At 47.0% G+C, this 19234-nt stretch overlaps 1 protein-coding gene across 13 annotated transcripts in view; it reads left to right on the top strand.

Moving 5' to 3' along the window:
- LOC147618182 (putative cyclic nucleotide-gated ion channel 20, chloroplastic) overlaps positions 1-19234 on the top strand; it is a 155514-nt gene that overhangs the window by 20415 nt on the left and 115865 nt on the right. For all 13 annotated transcript variants that reach the window (XR_015262071.1, XR_015262073.1, XR_015262068.1 and 10 more), the window contains exons 3-4: positions 7698-7796; positions 7899-8033. Coding sequence is in view for 5 of the 13 variants with exons in the window: in XM_086774606.1 (XP_086630732.1) it covers positions 7698-7796; positions 7899-8033 (234 nt within the window). In the remaining 8 variants the exon portion in view is untranslated. The remainder of the gene's footprint in view (positions 1-7697; positions 7797-7898; positions 8034-19234) is intronic.

Below are 19234 nucleotides of genomic sequence, written 5' to 3'. Positions count from 1 at the left end.
GTGGGTGTATATGTATGTATGTATTATGTATGTATGTATGTATATGTGCAAGTTGTCATTTTTTAAGGTCCTATAAGAAAACACACAACCAGGACCAGTCACAAATTGATGCACATTGTACACAAGAGATGAGAAGAACAAAGCTTCCTTTGCTGATGAAGTGAATACAAAAAATGGTGCCTTTCTTCAGTGATGATGCGTACTTGAGATCAGAACATAGACAACATACAAAAGAATGTGATGGAGGTTGGATTCTGGTTCAGGAAAGAGGAGATTAGTGAATGACTTGATGAAGGTATGAGGGAACACGGGGCCTTTATACGATATATAGAGCCGTTGGTGGTCAAGTCACGGTGCGTACAAGTGTGAAAGGGTTACAAAGCCGTCTCAGGATTTCATCCAGTGATGGTTTTGGGGGGGGATCCAAACTCATGGATTGCCATAAGAACGAAAATGGTCCTGTCCTTCAGGAGTGTGTGTTTGGGTGTGATGTTGCATTGAGGGATGTCTCTTCTATCGAGATTTGGATCTTTGATGTGTTTTGCATGTCATCATTTGAGGTCCTCTAGCAGTAGCCAAGTGTCTAGAGGTCAGGATGGAAACTCCATAAGCTGGAATTGTGCCCTGATCTGGTGCACTTGCTTTCCCTCCTCTTCATCTAGCTGTGGAGCTCGGTTCTGTCCAGTGCTCTGGAAGAAAAATGTGAGGAGTGTCCTGACCTGGCCGTGTTCTTCTTGCCTCCTTTGTCCCTTCATGAGTCAGTCTATGTGCTTCTATATCTCATGCAGTGCCATACACCTTGGTCATTTTGTCCTCGTACTCTTGCTAGGTGGAGACGGTGGTGTCACAGGGTTCACTTTAGGGCAGTATACCCTCAGGGGTTCACACTGCTAGGGAGATGTGCCGCTTCTCTACCCTGCTCCACTATGCACTCACACGACAATCAAGAGAGACACAACACAAGGTTTAGCATTGAAACAATAAAAGATGGCACTCACAGCGTACTAGGCACACAAAGTACTAGAACACAGGATACAAATGGAAGCACACAATGAAAAAGTTGGGCAGGCGGAAAACATATCATCTATTAACCACATTTTGAGCACACAAGAGACCCTTTTGTACATCAGCCTTGACCTTTCGGCCGTCCAAGGGTGAGCATAGGATCTAAAAGTGAATACCACCAAGTAGTGCAGGTACTGTGCTAGTGAATGCGCCAGTCACCTGCCAACGAAAGGTTGTGCCGGGCATTGGTGCCAGTGGGGGTAGGTGACCAACACTTTCTTATGACCTCCGATGAGTTGGCTGGTAAGAGTTGCCAACTTTAACTGCAAACCTTGGACCTGCGCAAGCTACACTGGCACAGGCAGCATGGTGGCTACAGCATGGAAGGATGTGACATCACGAGTATGCAGGGCAGAGCCAGACATCAGATAGCAGCTGACGGACAGGGTCAAACAACACTGCCATGTGGGAGCGATGACATGGCATTGATGATGTGGCAGTCGGGTGCAGGTAGCCTACAGCTACTACTGGCCGACTAGGAGCATTGGTGCATATATATACGTGGGTTGCTAAATCGTCATAATCATCTGTTTTCCTCGGCGTTGTACTTCACTATCAAGAGTAAGTTCCCAATGCCTCGAATAGATTACATTCTTGAAAGGCTAAATGGAGCCAAGGTGTTCTCGAAACTGGATTTGAAGAGTGGACACCACCAGGTTAGGATTGTTGAGGGGGACATCCCCAAGACAGCCTTTCGTACGGAACGGGCTCACTATGAATTTGTGGTCATGCGGATATTCAAGGACTTGATTGGCAAGTATGTTCATATTTTTCGACGAGGTATTTTCGAGGAGACAATGGCTCCCATTCGTATGTGTGGTTTTACATCACTCTAGGCCCTCCACCCTAGAGAGCGGCACGATGAGCTTCTCCTTTCCCCTAAGTGCAGCACGAGGGATGGATTGGAGCATGGAGTCGGTGTCTACCGCTATTCACAGTATATACGTGGGTCGCTAAATTGTCATAATCATCTGCTTTCCTCAATGTTGTACTTCACAGAGTGTTTCTTTGTAGGCAAAATGCTAGCTAGGAGTGAACAGTAGGTCACAGGGCTGTGATTTGACGTCTTCGTTCTTAGCAACATCTTGTACTTGAATTTCAGTTGTATTACTTCTTGTACATAATACAAAGTAGTAGTTTAGGACTCGTGTGTGTTGTATGTGTGATTCCATTGCACTCTTCTTTCTATCTCTGGAAAACCCTAGCACATAGGCACAGGTGTTCTAGAATTGGTATGAGAGCCCAGGGAGCTTGCAGATTTCTTTTCTTTTCTGGCACCTGTGTGCATTTGGGTTTGGGAAAAGTGAATATTTGGGTTCGTTCTCTTCATTGTGCCTGGGTTATTTGGGGTGTACTCCCCACCAAACTGTGCAAGGCTGAAATCCTTCACCCGGTCCTTGATCACTAGATATTTCTCATGGATTCACAGCTCACTGATTTACTTCTTAGCATGAAGACATCCATGGATGTGCAAGCGGCTAAAATGTAGGCTATATCTACCTGTCTTGAATGGATGGAGTCGGCACCTTGAGTAGCTACTATTCCGGATCTGGAATCTACAAGGGCCCGTGCTTTGGAGAAAGTGTTGGACGATTATGGGGACGAAGTGGCAAAACTTTTTGGAGGAAGATTTTTCACTCCTTTGGATGCAGGCAAGGATATACTGGATGAGCTTTGCTTTGAGTCCAATAGTCATCACTCTACACCTACGCGTAGTCAGTAGGAGGGATGTCGTTCGCGGAATCCCTCTCCACCCGATTCTTCGGATATTTCTTGTTTGCCTTCCTTGGCTTGACGTCGGGGGTCTACCAGCTTGCCGAGTTCTTCTTCCATGCCTCGTGAGGAGCAGGCTCAATTAATGAAGCTTTTGAAGCCTCCCAAGTTCAATGAGAGGATGGATGGAGATGTCGTCATGAATTGGACTAGCGAGATAGCTACCATGTTGGCAGTAGTAGCAAGTGGTTCATATGTTTTTTAGCTCCATTTGGTGCGTACGACTTTGATAGGTGTCGCTCTCTTGTGGTGGGAAGACCAACTTAGGCACCACTCTGTGACTTGTTGGGATGACTGCCTGCAAGGCCGTCTTGAAGTAGTTTATTCCTATAGATTACGAGCATGAATTGAAGAAACATTGGGAGTGTTTTATGCAAAACATGGCGAATTGATAACTGACTATCTCGCTTGTTTATCGAAGCTTTTGCTCATGCTCCCAAGATTGTCCACCCAAGATTGTCCAAGGGTTGGAGCAGGTTGAGCGATTTGTGGATGGTTTGAAATTGTCTTTGCACGTAGACATTGTGCACATTGGCCCCATGATCTTTTAGATGCGGTTTGTCTTGCTATGACCCTTGAGACATGGGAGAGTTCCAGGTTTGGGACTTGGCATTAGGGACAGGGGTGGCTAGTCCAAGGCCAAGGATGGTATGGACCATGCAAGTGTGGGAGCCTCGGTTACTCACCTTAGCCTTGAAGAGCTTCGCGCCAAGATGGCTTCTAGATGATGCTTTTATTGTGACTCCACCGAGCACATTGCGAAGGATTGGCGGAAGACCTTGGAGGAGCAGTCCGAGGAGGCAGCTTCTTCAAGATGGGAGGAGCAGTTTGAGGAGGCGGCTTCTTTAGAACCGGAGGATGAATGTGAAGGAGATGCATGTGTGCGGGTCTCAGCTTTTTTCATTTCTCGGGTCGAGCACACACCTAGGGTGCTTCATTGCATCAGGCCACAGGTATGAACAAAGGAAGTTTTCAGCCTGGTCTTTGAGGGAGAGTCTTCACAGTTGCCGTTCGAACTCATTGGAGAATCTTTGGCTTCACTGGCGGTCACTTCAGTTTCTGGGGTTATTTAGGAGGACTCTTCTCACCTGCGGTTTGCATTGGGTGGAGTATCTTCCGTGTCTGATGTCATGGAGGCACCGCAAGAGGGCATGCCATCAGATTTGTCTTCGTCATGGGAGGATAGGCCAGTTCGTGTATCTTCATAGTACACAGATTTCTTGGAGATTGTATTGACAATTTGACTTCAGTGTATCAGTGGACGTATTACTTGGAGTATGTTCCATAGGACATGGGTGGTGTAGACATGCATGTGCCGAGCAGTACTGATGGATTCAGATTTGGTGCAATGTTTTTGAGGAGTATGGTTCTTAGTTTTGGTTTGAATGCAAGCAATCCTTGTGCTCCATTTGAGTCGACGCATCAGTGGGGCTGGAGTTTGGAAAGTGGAGTTTTGCTCGGCCATTCTCTAGAGTGTTCTTCTCGTGGGCTACCAGAGGATACTTAGAGGTTTGCAGTGCTTTTTCAATGACGGTTGAATAGACAGAGAGTGCTTGATCAAGTGGAAGTTGGTCATCTGCAGGTCTTCGTGCTGATGCGGCGAGGACGGAATGCGAGCCTTCGTAGTGGTTGAAAGTGGTCTCGTAGTGTTTGGGATTTTGGGTATCTTGGATGAGCTTTGCGTGGACCTTTTCCTTTTATGGAAGAGCACTTTATATGGACACCGTATAGCTAAGGATAGCTGCAATGCAAGTAGGGGAGAATGTGACACACATACGAGTATGCAGGGCAGAGCCAGACATCAGATAGCAGTTGATGGACATGGTTGGATGGCGCAAAGACACGTGGCACTACCACACATGGCAGTGATGATGGTGATGTGGCATTGATGATGTGATAGTCAGGTACAACTGGCCGACAACTACTATTGGCTGACTAGGAGCATTGGTGCATATATATACCTGGGTCGCTAAATCATCATAATCATCTGCTTTCCTTCGCGTTGTACTTCATAGAGTGTTTCTCTATAGACAAAGTGCTACCCGGGAGTGAACAGTAGGTCATAGGGCTGTGATTTGACGTCTTCATTCTCAGCCACATCTTGTACTTGAATTTCAGTTGTATCACTTCTTGTACATAATATAAAGTAGTAGTTTAGGACTGGTGCAGTGGTGTGTGTGATTCCACCACACTATTCTTTCTATCTCTGGAAAACCCTAGCATAGAGGTGCAAGTGTTCTACAAGATGCATCTCAATCTCATGCATATAGTATACTATGCATATTTGCAGCTCTCGGCTCTCACGTGTGAATGGCACTTCTTTCACAAGAGGGGATCAACTACATCATTTGTGTGGATTTGACTCGACTTCAAATAGACCGGGACATGGATATCCCGGCTTCTTTCACAGGAGGAGATCAACTGCATCATTTGTGTGGATTTGACTCGACTTCAAATAGACTGGGACATGGATATCCCCACCTGAGGTTTCCTAAAGCTCCAATCCTAAAGAGAGAACTTCTTGAGGGCTAGAGGCCGAGTTATCTCCGCAGACACATGTACACGCCATCAGGATCTCCGTTGGTCAGCTGAGGGTGTCGTCACACCGGCTCCAAATGGAGAGAGGGAGAACAGAGGGCATCCCACAAGATAGATGGGTATGGAGGCTATGTAGAATTGTGGAGATCGAGTATGAGGATCATTACCTACTTAGATGCACGATCTACTATGATATATGTGGACACTAGCAGTCTCTTCAGGGAGGGGTTCAGCTCCTTGTAATGGGTGATGCACCACAGTGACGAGAGATTTTTGGGACTAAACCTACTAGAGCTGAGGCACTACAGAGACCGACTATTGAGGCAGCAGCCCGCGATACGGGGTACTGCACAAACATCTATCATTGACTTCTTCGGCCCTTACTAGAGAGCCATGGTTGTCCCTCAGCCCATATGAGATTGTTAGGATAGACCTAAATGTCCCCATCAAGTGAGCACCCCCTAGACCCACACCAGGTTGGCACCACACTTGGAGAGTCCCCAAAGAAAGCATAGTGCCTCTAGAGAGCCAGATGTCCTGTCTTGGTGACCTAGACCCTCCACTCGCCAGCTCCTGATCTGGGACTTGCTGCAGTGACACCCCAGAAGTAGCGGGACATTGAGGCCATGTACTGAGTCCATGAGGAGAACGGCACATTATGAGCTTGGACACATGAGGTTCTTTTTGTGCTTCTATGACTTTCAGCAGCTAGTTTCATTTTTCATGTTGTCTTGACATTCAGTTTACTCATGGATCATATGTATGATGTAGAATCTTTTTGGTCTCATAGACCCTTTGGGTCTGTCGTAGACATCTTTCCATGGTTATCATAAGTGCATGTGACATATGAATCTTTAGGTAACCTCGCATGTCGATAAACCCATCTGTTATCATGGAGTGCTTTTGGCTACATCCATTTCTTTTGGATGTAAATTTGGCAAATGTCCTCTCTGATGAATTTATTCAGTTCTTCCCTTGCTAAAAAATGGGGCTGTCTAAGGTTTTGAAAGGGTGGAAAAGCATCTGTAGAAGACCATGTGTTATCATCCAATCTGTTGCTCTGGCATACCTCTTGTGATGCAAGATGCATGGATGAAGACGGGGCTAGCCATGGAATTTGTTGGCTATCCTATGTCTTGGTTCAAACTTTCATACCCTCTGTATGTCAGGACCAACTGACGTAAGTCATCTACGTGAAGAGGCGGGCTTCAAACTCTGCTAAACGATGTAGTATGAAATGAAGGGTTTCCTATGTATGAGTCATGAGAGCATCCTGACTCGTCTCTGTATCAAAATCCAATCACGTGATGTGATTATGTACAACCCAAAATGGTGCTCCACACATGGTGTCTGGTCTAATGAAAGAGAAGGGACTTTGTTTCAATCTGCTGGAAATGTACTTGGAAGTATTGCCTCTCCAAGCATGTTACAATGGCTAACCCCTGGCTAATGTCTCCTCTGCTGCTGGTTTCATGAGGACTTTGGGGTGTGCTTGGAAGCATTGCCTCTCCAAGCATGCTAGCGATGGATGCCACCTCACTAATCTCGCCTCTGCTGCTGGTTTAATGAGGATCCTTGGGCATGAGAATACCAGTTCTAGGTATGTGTATTCTCTCTTGCTGCATGTCTGGGAATTGGGCCTTTAGATGTGAAACTGTGTTTTTTGCAGCCCCTGATAACTCATGACTTTTGACTGGCCAAGGTTAACATGCAAGTCCTGCTTCTTACTGAACTAGTGTAATTCATCCAAGTGTGCTTGCAACCTCTTTGTGGTATGTGACGATAGAAGAGAATAGAAGCTACTGTTCGAGGTACGTGGAGCAACACCAAGTCTGTTAACATAGTCTGCCAACTCGTTTGTATAGAGCCCAAAAATTGTGTCCCACATGACCATGACACGTTCATATAGTGTGTTTGTCACCAAAATGACCTTATCTTCCAGCCCTAACTATCTCAACTGACCAATCAATCTGGTTCATTGGACCATGTTGAAATCGTTGCAAAAATCTACAAAAAGCACTGGTGTAACTTATCTTTTAGATGCTTGGCTTCCTCAATAATGGCCTGAAGTGTGAAGATGTGGTTGAGTGGGAAGTAATCTTGCCAGATGCATGCCTGGCTCATGTCATGGAACCCTTGAGTAAGGGAGTTAACCAGTTTTGAAATGCAAAGGTCTAATCTTGTGCAGACATTTATGTATGTTTTTGTAAAGATACTTCTTGAATTGTCGTTTAGAAAATGGTCTATGAGTGGTAATATAGGATTTCCACAAGGTAGTGTGAGAGCCGCTTTGATGATGAATTTTAACCTTATGCTGGCAGAAATCACAATGCATATATTTCAACCTGACTTTTGCAAAAGTAATAACATTCTTGCGGAGTTCAACAGACCTGGTTTACTTTTTTCACATGCTTTTGCAGGTAAGGCATGCCTCTCTAGATCATTTATTTCATTTGTATGCATTACGTTGTGCTGGTAGCAGAAAGGCCTCATATTCATAAGGATGTTTGCATACTATGCAGTTTCGCTTGGCCTATATTGAACCGTCATCAGGAATTGGGTCTGGAGCACTCGTTGACAACCCTGAAAAGATAGTCGAACACTACCTTTTTGGCTGGTTTTCCCTTGATGTGATTGTGGTGTTGCCTCTGCCTCAGGTATTTTTACCGTACAAGGCACGTCAAGATGTGCCACAAGCACATGCACAGTGCAAAGCTCACATGCATGCATAATTGGATCGCTGGCTTATGCTTGTAGGAGTGGTTCTCATGTAACTAGTAGTGGGGAGCTTAAGTATCATGTACAGGAACTTCCAAACAGCTCTACAAGAACAAAACTTATGTATCTACAGACCAATTCTTGTTTGTGGATGACACCAGAGTGGGGGAGGCAAGCATTATGGCTTGATACCGATACGAGAGGACATGGGATGCTGACAGATTGGCTTTCTGGCCTTGAAAGTGGCAGGAGAGGTCAGGAAATACTAACAGTTCAGCTTTTGTAGAAAGAAATTGATGATGGTGAAGGAGATGAAGTTTCCCAAATTTAATGCAGGGGGATTTGATGGTGGAGATCTTCTTTCAGCTGACCCATGACTGTGATGTATATCGCAGATAAATGAAGAAGAAACGATGTACAACAGAATATACCACTGACTGCATTTACTGTGCAGACTGAAAACAGCAAGTTTTGAGATCCTGTTTTGGAGGAGAAACGCTGCTGAACTGTGCCGGAGTTGCTTGCTGAAGCGTGCTTGTGCTGATTGCTACATCCCTAGCTACTGACTGCTAATAGGGCCCAAAACACCCTAGCTTATGTGGTCTGCTGGCTTGCCTCGACATCCTCAGATGACACAAAAACTCATGAAAGACCCAGACCTCAGCAGAACAGTCCATTGGTTAGACACACACTCCTCCTTGGGGAAAGACCATCATTTTTGATCTTATGGCGATCCATGTGCTTGGATCCCCCTCATGTCTCATGGGACGAGGTTCTGAGATGGCTGTGTAACTGTGTTAGGCTTTGATGTAATATGCCTTTATTGTCCATCAATATCTTTTTGGCACACTTGACAGTTTCTACCTATTTTCCATTACATTATGCTTTGTTATGATGATAGCATCTCCCACCACAATACTCCCATGTCCTGTATCATCATTGATCTCCTGGGCAGTTTTGCACCCCACCTGATGACATTGGTAAACCTTTCCTCGTCTCTCTCTCTCTCTCTCTCTCTCCTCATCATCTCTCATCATCTCCCATCATCGCAGGACCTTCTCGCGCCAGCTCAGTTTTACCACCTTGAGCACCATGTCACAGTGGTCCATGAGGGATGTATTAGGGTGATATGAGAGCTCTCTGCTCATGTACCTAGATCAGATTTTAAAGTTCTAGATTTTTGTATCTTTCTTTATTACTATTTGTACCCAGGATTATGTACCTCATGGATATGATGTAACCTTTTGGTCTCATAGGTCATTTTGGCCTTTTGAAGACGTTAATACAACTTTCTTTCTGTGTGTCACACAGAACATATGCCGATGCCCTGTATACTATGAGATTCGGGGGAGGTTCCACTGCCTTTTCCGAGCTGGGTTCTGATCACTTTCCAAGATCATGGACTTCCCGGATCAGAGATGCTTGGGACTTTTTCTTCCAGAGTTCCGTAGACACAGGGAGTCCTTAGTGAGATCCAGTCTCCAGATCAGCTGTACTTGCTTGAGGACCAGCATAGAGAGCTCTCACCGACTTCTTCCATATTAGCACTCCGAGGGCCGATCCACCCACCATACCTGGACCACAGGCTAGTGCAGGAGCTCGGCCGAGAGGTGTGACACTCGACAGAGCCACTGAGTTATGCAGAGCTCGACACCCCAGACCCCATGGCCCTAGGCCACGCCACCACAAGAGGATCCGGGCCATCATCTCCCATCATCGCAGGACCTTCTCGCACCGGCTCAGTTTTACCATCTTGAGCACCATGTCATAGTGGCCCATGAGGGATGTATTAGGGTGATATGAGAGCTCTTTGCTCATGTACCTAGATCAGATTTTATAGTTCTAGATTTTTGTTATCTTCCTTTATTACTCTTTTGTACCCAGGATGATGTACCTCATGGATATGATGTAACCTTTTGGTCTCATAGGTCATTTTGGCCTTTTGAAGACGTTAATACAACTTTCTCTCTCTCTCTCTCTCTCTCTCTCTCTCTCTCTCTCTCTTTCTCTTTTGTTACCATTGTATTACTTTTAGTCTCATAGGCCCTTGGGGTCTTCCGTAGACGTTAATATAACTTTCTTTCTTTCTTTCTTTCTCGTCATACATACCATGTTCCAGGCTGTCACATACATACAACATGTCTACACACTACATAGAGATTGTCTCCATCGGCCTAGACGCATGGCAGAGGAGGGTCATAGCAGTTGTTGGTATGCATGCACCACCACCAGTTGGCTCGAGTCATATGGCTTTCATCTGAACTTCCTCCCCCCCCCCCCCCCCTTTCTTCGAGTATAGCTTGGATTGCCCCTTCTTCATCTCTCACGGCATGAGATCAACCACATTATCGGTCCAGATCTGATTAGACTTCATATAGAGACCAAGCGTGGATATCCCTGGCTGAGCTTTCCCTGAAGCTTCAATGCTACAGAGAGCATTTTTTGAGGGTTACCAAGGTGGATAGAAATGTTAGGTACGGTACGTTTCGAACATCTTTGGTACAAGTATGCAAAGTATGCATCAAGATAAGGTACATTAAGTACACATGTTTTTCTTAAAAATATGTAAATAAAAAATATGAAACATTGAAAATTGAGTAATTGGGGGAAATTTGGGAGACGGAGAAATTGAGGAGACTTGGGGAAAATTGGGGACATTGGAAGAATTGGGGGAAATTGGGAAATTAGGAAAAATGGGGGAAAAATTAGAGGGACTTGGGAGAGATTGGGGGAATTCAGAGAAATCGGAATAAATTGGGGGGATTGAGAAACATTGGAGAAATTAGGGAACTTGGAAAAATTGAGCGACATTGGCGAAATCAAGAGAAATGGAAAAAAATATAAGAGAATTCGAAAAAATCGGAAAAAATTAAGTGGGTTATTTCGAGCAAGACATGGCATTTAGATTGTTAATGGTTCTTTGTCATTTTCAACCCAAAAAAACTTTTTTCGTGTCTGTACAGAACATGCGATCTTGTATGGTATGGATTTTAAGTATCGTACGGATCCGTATGCGTACTGAATGCAACTATGCGGGTCATTGGGGATGGTTTCATGGAGAGGCCCAGATATCTCGACACACATATCCCATGCCATGAAGGTCGCCATTGGTTGGCTGAGGATGTTGTGAAGGCATCCCACGAGACAGAGGGGTGTAAAGGCTATGTAGTACAGGGGAGATTGAGTTTGAGGAGCATTAGATACTTAGATGCCCACTTTACTATGAGATATGCAGACGCTACCACTATCTTCAGGGAGGGTTTTGGGACCTTGTCATGGGTGATGCATTATAGACGATCTTGACCATATCTGTGACTACCACCTCTCCCACCACATTTCAGCCTTGGACTTATCCCTTCCCATCTCCACCATTACATCCTAACTCTCCTCCATCATCCATGACTCTACAAAGAGGTCAACATCAAATCAGACTTCCAAAGGGGCGGAAGGTTATGAATCTATCATATCTCCATCAACCACCTCTACCCCCACCACTAGATCCCCGCCCCACTACAAAGGGCATGGTCCTCAAGGCCATTTGTAGACTACGTAATGGGCGACCCTAGGATCACGAGGGACTCACTGCCGAGTACATCTCACATGCCGATGATACCCTGGCGCCCCTACTAGCCTACATGTTCAATAGAGCCCTTGGTGAAGTATTTCCACCCTCTTGGTTTGCTAACACCATCACCCACATCCTCAAAGACGGAGATCCACTTGATCCTAATAATTACACGATGATCAAGTTTGGCCACACATTGGCCAAACTCTTTGGATCGGTGCTAGAGGAGGAGTGAGGTTCATTTGCGCAGAGAGAGGGATGCAGAGCCTCAGCACAGGAGCTGCTCTACCCTTGACCACATCTTCACCCTCCGTGCCATCATCGAGAAGGGTAGAACACGACATTAGAGGATTTACTGCTACTTTGTGGATTTCCGCAAAGCTTTTGATACAGTACCCTGAGCCCACCTCCTACACTGTCTACAGGAGATAGGAGTCCCATCTAACATGGTCTGGAGCATCATTGCTCTCTATGAATCCATCACCGAACAAGTGAGAGCCCCAAGAGGTTCATCGCAGGAGATTTTCAGCACTATTGGGGTGAAACAGGGCTGCCCTCTATCACCCACTCTTTTTGGCCACAGGGCTGATGAGATCTCGAGCTTCATTGATGGATTAGGAGGGGCTGGTCCCACACTGGCAGGCATATTGATCCCCCTACTACTTTATGGAGATGACCTCGTCCTCCTTTTAGATTCAACTGAGGAGCTATCAGTGGCTCACGCTTCACCATGAGTGACATGGGGATATGCAGCCTTGAGCTTACTTGAGTGTGGCAGTGCTTCTAGACACATTTCCAGGAGCCCAAGACGAAGGGTTGGCTTTTTGACACCCTTGTCACACCAGCCTTCATGTATGAAGCAGCCTTCTAGGGGCCAGATTTATCCAATGAGGAGTTGAAAGCCCCAGGTCATGATGTTCTCCTGAAATTGTATTTGTGAGCATTGCCTCTCTAGCGAGCCAAGGGCTGCATATCCCCTCATCAATCTAGCGTTGGCCGCCTTCGGCATCGAGTGTACTGAGGTCTAGCAAAAGTGATCCCAAGGTATACATATGATGTAACATACTCCACAGGCTCTCCACTGTATGTATTTTGTACTGGAGATCTACTTATCCACTCTGAGGAGGTGTTAAAGATCATGACCTTGGTCTTTCCAAGGTTCACAGTGAGGTCTTGGTCCTCGCAAAAGGCCCGTAATGCATCTAAATGCCTCTGTAGCCCCTTTGGTGAATCAGAAATAACAACAATATCATTTGCATACAAGAGGATCGGTATCAGGACTCCTGCCAAATGTGCTCTTGGTCCTCCCTGTCTGTCTATGTAATCCGAGATCTCGTCAATGTATAGGCCAAATAGAGTAGGAGACAAGGGGCAGCCCTGCTTCACCCCGATAGTGTTGTGTATGATCTCTGAGTCACCTCCTGGAGCCCGTACTCTGCCTATGACTGACTCATAGAGTGTAATGATCCCCCACAGCATCTCTGCTGGCACTCCCATATCTTGCAGTCTCCTCATTAGTCTGGCCCGTGGGACAGTATCAAAAGCTTTGCGGAAATCCACAAAGCAGCAGTATATCGATGCCCGTGAGCTCTCCCCTCCTCAATGATCCCCCGTAATGTAAAGATATGATCTAGTGTGGAGTGCCCTCTCTTGAAGCCTGCTTGCCCCGATGCTCTGAGTCTTTGCGGGAAGGCGGTTGCAGCGGACGTATGGAGGGTTGCTGCAAGGTGTGTGGTAAGCTCATCAAGTGGGGTGTGGGAGTCGAGGTCGGAGAGGGTGCGGTAGACATGATCAGAATAGATGGAAGAGGTCTCTCTGGTGAAGTGGTATCTCGGAAGGTGATGGGGCAAGGCAGGTGGTTGCATGGTGTATCGGCATGTGAGGGAGAAGGTCAGGTATGCATGGTCGGTTGCAACACCGATGGGGCGAGGAGAGATGGTAAACTCCGGAATGAGTGGGATCACAGAGAGGGATCCCATTCGATAGTCCACTGTATTGGCTCTGGTGATCAGAGTAGATGGAACAGGTCTCTCTAGTGATAGACGTGATCAAAGTAGATGGAAGAGGTCTCTCTGGTGAAGTGGTATCTCGGACGGTGAGGGGGAAAGGCAGGTGGTTGCATGGTGTATTGGCATGTGAGTGAGAAGGCCAGGTATGTATGGTCGACTGCAACACCGATGGGGCGAGGAGAGATGGTAAACTCCGAAATGAGTGGGATCAAAGAGAGGGATCCCATTAGGTAGTCCACTGTACTAGCTCCATGTCCGAAGGGGTAGGAGGTGAAGGAGTTGGATCTAGGCCATCTAGCCAGGCCGAGAAAGAAAGAAAGAAAGAAAGAAAGTTATATTAACGTCTTCAAGAGGCCAAAATGACCTATGAGACCAAAAGGTTACATCATATCCATGAGGTAGATAATCTTGGGTAGAGAATAGTAATAAAGAAAGATAACAAAAATCTAGAACTTTAAAATCTGATCTAGGTACATGAGCAGAGAGCTCTCATATCACCCTAATGCCGAGGGAGGGGGCAGGGTGGCTGGGGCTTGTGTCTCAAGAAGGTGTCCCTATGTCTCTGAAGCTCAAGCAGGAAGAGGCCGAGGCAATGCTGGTCCTGGAAGTCAATGATCCTGGAGAGAGTGGACCGAATCCCTTGCGAAATAGACAGTGAAACCTCCCGCGGATCTCATAGTATACTGAGTAGCGGCATATGTAATGCTCTTCCGTCTCAACCTCTGTGGGGCATAGTCGGCAAATCCTCTCCTCTCTGGGTGTCCGTACGAGCTTCTCGGCTCTGAAGATGCGCTCAGCTCTACCTGTCTCCACTCTGAGGCGGTGGGAAGAAAGAAAGAGAGAGAGAGAGAGAGAGAGAAAGAAAGAAAAAAAGTTGTATTAACGTCTTCAAAAGGCCAAAATGACCTATGAGACCAAAAGGTTACATCATATCCATGAGGTACATAATCCTGGGTACAAAATAGTAATAAAGAAAGATAACAAAAATCTAGAACTTTAAAATTTGATCTACGTACATGAGCAGAGAGCTCTCATATCACCCTAATACATCCCTCATGGGCCCCTGTGACATGGTGCTCAAGGTGGTAAAACTGAGCTGGCGCGAGAAGGTCTTGCGATGATGGGAGATGATGGCCTTGATCTTCTTGTGGTGGCGTGGCCATGGGGTCTGGGGCATCGAGCTCTGCATAACTCACCTCTCGGCCGAGCTCCTACACTAGCCTGTCGTCAGGGTATGATGGGTGGATCGGCCCTCGCAGCGCTGGCATGGAAGAAGTCAGTGAGAGCTCTCTGTGCTGGTCCTCGAGCAAGTATAGCTGATCTGGATCTCACTAAGGACTCCCTGTGTCTACAAAGCTCTAGAAGAAAAAGTCCCAGGCATCTCTGATGATCCGGGAAGTCCATGATCCTGGAAAGTGGTGCGAACCCAGCTCGGAAGAGGTAGTGGAAGCTCCCCCGAATCTCATAGTACACGGGGCATCGGCATATGTAATGGTCCTCTGTCTCGGGCTCTGTGTGACAGAGCTCTGGTGTGGCCGCCCTAGGCCCATATCTGGCAGTCTCCACTCTTAGCTGGTGGGACGAGGTGCGGATCTGGCCGATCGCACATCTCACCCCAAAGGATAGGTGTATGTCCATTTAGCGTGGACGGATGATGAACCCATCCTCTGTAAGGCATAGGAGGTGATCTCTGTAGAAGGCTATCTTTGTCCCAAGTGGACGACTAGGTGAACTCCATGTCCTCTGAGTATCCAGTCTTACAATGTCCTTCCTGATAACCCTGTTCTGCTCTGTGCGGCTGAGAGGAAATGATGGGGCCTCTATGCTGTACTGGAAGGGGGGGAGTGCCTCCATCTGCATACCGTGCATGCCAAACCAAGTGCCTACCTGTGCATACCAGCACTCTGTAGAACCCCTCAAGTGTCAACTGTCTCGAGGACTCCAGGGCTAGTTGGGGGTATCTATCAAGTAGAAGCTCCCATAGCCTATGCCAGTATGTCACTGTCTGGAATAGAGCCTCTGTGACTATCGATGTAGCACCCATCTCTGCCCGCACAATCTCATGTGGCATTGATGGTTTACTCCTAATCATGCGTGAGATCATCGCCACTAGGGGCCTCTCCATCGGCTTCCACCCATCATATACCTCCTTTGTATCTGTCTCCCACCGGTTCTCTCCTCTGTCTCCTCCTATGGTATAAAGCTAGGACGCTAGATGGGGACACCATACAGTAGTGCAGGTGTAACTAGAGTATCAAATAGCCAAAGCTTCGTCCTCGGCTCCTGAAACTGTATCTGTGAGCATTGCCTCTCTAGCGAGCCAAGGGCTGCATATCCCCTCATCAATCTAGCGTCGGCCACGTTCCGCATCGAGAACTGAGGTCTAGCCTTGGTCTTTCCAAGGTTCACAGTACGGTCCCGCTCCTCGCAAAAGGCCTATAATGCATCCAAATGCCTCTGTAGCCCCTCTGGTGAATCAGAAATAAGAACAATATCATCTGCATACAAGAGGATCGGTGTATTAGGACTCCTGCCAAATGTGCTCCTGGTCCTCCTTGTCTGTCTATGTAATCCGAGATCTCGTCAATGTATAGACCAAATAGAGTAGGAGACAAGGGGCAGCCCTGCTTCACCCCGATAGTGCTATGTATGATCTCTGAGTCACCTCCTGGAGCCCGTACTCTGCCTGTGACTCACTCATAGGGTGTAATGATCCCCCACAACATCTCTGCTGGCATTTCCATATCTTGCAGTCTCGTCATGAGTCTGGCCCGTGGGAGAGTATCAAAAGGCTTTGCGGAAATCCACAAAGTAGCAGTATATCCATTGCCCACCATAAGCTCTCCCCTCCTCAATGATCCCCCGTAGTGTAAAGATATGATCTAGTGTGGAGTGCCCTCTCCTAAAGCCTGCCTGCCCTGGTGCTCTGAGTCTTTGCTCCTGGGACCATCTACTAAGTTCATGCTCCAAAATCAAACCATAAATCTTGGCCAAGGTGTGACCAATCATGATAGTCCTATATTTGTTGGGGTCCATGGGGTCATCTACTTTCAAGATAGGTACAATAGTATTCGATGACCAGCTGACGGGGAAGCCTTCACATAAAGCCTTGTTAAACATGTGAACCAGTAAAGGGGCTAGCGTGTCTCTAGCATGGGAGAAATGCTTGGTGAGGAGTCCATCATTATCCTGTGCTCTCCCAGTGTGCATCCTGTCAATAACATCTCTCACCATGCTGAGGTGAAAGAAGGAAGAGTGTGGGGGACGAGGTTCAGGTGGATGTGGGAGAGGTGGCTGCTTGGGGACATGGTAGAGAGAGGTGGCATAGGTGTGCCAGGTGATGGGTGAAGTAATCGGAGTTGGAAGGCGATGATCCTGGAAGATCCTCTAGGCCTCCTTACAATCCCTTCCAAGAAATAGCTGGTATAGCTCCTGCTCAAGCATGCTAGGTAGGCTCTCTTCTTTCTCTGTGTGAGACGTCGAAAGATCACTCGCGCTTGCTGGTGAGTGATGGATCCTAGTGCCATCTCCCGATGTAGACGGGATCAGGTATCACGACATTCCTCGTCGTACGAGCTATTCTGTGGGACAGTCCCTCCTGGTGATGTAGGGGTGGCTGTGGAGTGTGGGAAGGCGGCTGCAGAAGCGGACGTATGGAGGGTGGCGGAGAGGTGTGTAGTAAGCTCATCAAGTGGGATGTGGGGGTCGAGGTCGGAGAGGATGCGATAGACGTGATCAGAGTAGATGGAAGAGGTCTCTCTGGTGAAGTGGTATCTCGGACCGTGATGGGGCAAAGCAGGTGGTTGCATGGTGTATTGGCATGTGAGTGAGAAGGCCAGGTATGTATGGTCGACTGCAACACTGATGGGGCGAGGAGAGATGGTATACTCCGAAATGAATGGGATCAAAGAGAGGGATCCCATTAGGTAGTCCACTGTACTAGCTCCATGTCCGAAGGGGTAGGAGGTGAAGGAGTTGGATCTAGGCCATCTAGCCAAGCCATTATAAATGGCTAGCCTATGAGCCCCGCCGAGGGCTAAGAGATACTCTCCATAGTTTGTGTGGGCTGCTGTATTCTGTGATGTCCACTCCAGATCTGTACCCATCTGTCTCAAAGAAGGGTACATGTGCACCTGCGGTGCGGGCATTGAAGTCTCCAGCTAGGAGGACGTCCCCTAGACTGGAAAGCTTCATAATGTTACCATAAAGGGGCAGGTATGGGGACTCTCCATGGGTGGCATATTTAGAATTGGAGGGTGCAAAGTAACACATTGCAAGGTAGATGTCTCGGGCCCTCTGTGTTTGGATCCTCACCCACAAAAACCGTGCGGCCTCATCCCGTCCGACCACCTATATCACATGTTGAAGCTCCTCCCTGTATAATAAAGCCACCCCTCCCGACCCTCGGGTACCCCCTACTGTGCGTGGGTGTGGGCGGTGAATAGACTCCCATCTGTATCCTCTCACCTTTGGAAGCCGACTCCCATGGCACTGATGAGTCTCTGTGTATAAGACCAAGTCTCTCCCTCTAAATGTCTCCTTGAACAGACCTGCATCTGTCCTCAAGGCGCCATTGCAATTCCAAACCGCAATCTCTAGCTTCGTCTCATAGGTCTCGCACCGTCATTGGGCACGTCGCTCGGTGATGATCACCCTCCCATCTCGGTACACTGCCCATTTCCTTGCCTTCCGTGCACCCAAGATGCGTGGCATACATTCCCTCCTGTGTGCCACCTGTGCTAGTGTGAGATCGTCTTCGAGGTAAGTCTTTTCTCCTTTTAGTGCCCGCCTTTTGGTAATGAATGCTTGCCTCGCCTCCAACCCCGCAAACTTGAGGATGAGTGCGCGTTCCTTGGTGATTTATTAGAGTCTTTAATATCCACATGAACGCATGGAACTCCTTCTTTTCCTGCAATCCCCTCAAATAATGCCTGTACTACACCAAGGTTTTTGTATGCCTCTCTCTTGGGTTGTAATGCAAACAATTGTACAGGTTTCATTGGCTTCCCCTCTTCATTGTAGAAGTCAAGGTACCAAGTCCATGCCTTGTCATCATTAACCCCGTCAAAAATCTCAAGCCTTAAGCTTCCCTTGGAACTTTTAGCAGCAGTGGATGATGTCTTCCTCTTTGACATTTTGAACTTGTTCAAAGTTTGATGTCATCAAGTTACTTAGTTTCATACATTTTGTAGATCTTTAATTTTTTAATCATTTAACATTTACATAGAAAAAACAATCTATTAATCAGATCATGATTGAGTACTCTAGAGGGATGAAGTGAAAATATTAGACTTAGTTAAATACTTTAAAGGGATATGAGAGGGAGTGAGCTATGAAGTGTCCCTCCATGCCTGGACGAAGGGGGTATCAGCGATTTCCAGCTTTCTGCATAGTGCTATGGCGTCCTCTTTCGGCGAGGCTCCGTCCTTCCATCCCACCACTCACATTCAATGCCCTAATCTTCCTTCTTTTCTCCTCTTCAAGTGTGTCATTGATGATGTTTGGGGATGATGGTGGGTTCCGTTGCTTCTTGGCAACCTCAATCCAGCTGCGTGCTTCTTCCACT

The sequence above is a fragment of the Cibotium barometz genome, chromosome 35 (assembly GCF_041138505.1).
Source record: "Cibotium barometz isolate CiBa-2024 chromosome 35, ASM4113850v1, whole genome shotgun sequence".
NCBI lineage: Eukaryota > Viridiplantae > Streptophyta > Polypodiopsida > Cyatheales > Cibotiaceae > Cibotium > Cibotium barometz.
This window is presented reverse-complemented; position numbering and strand designations above follow the sequence as displayed.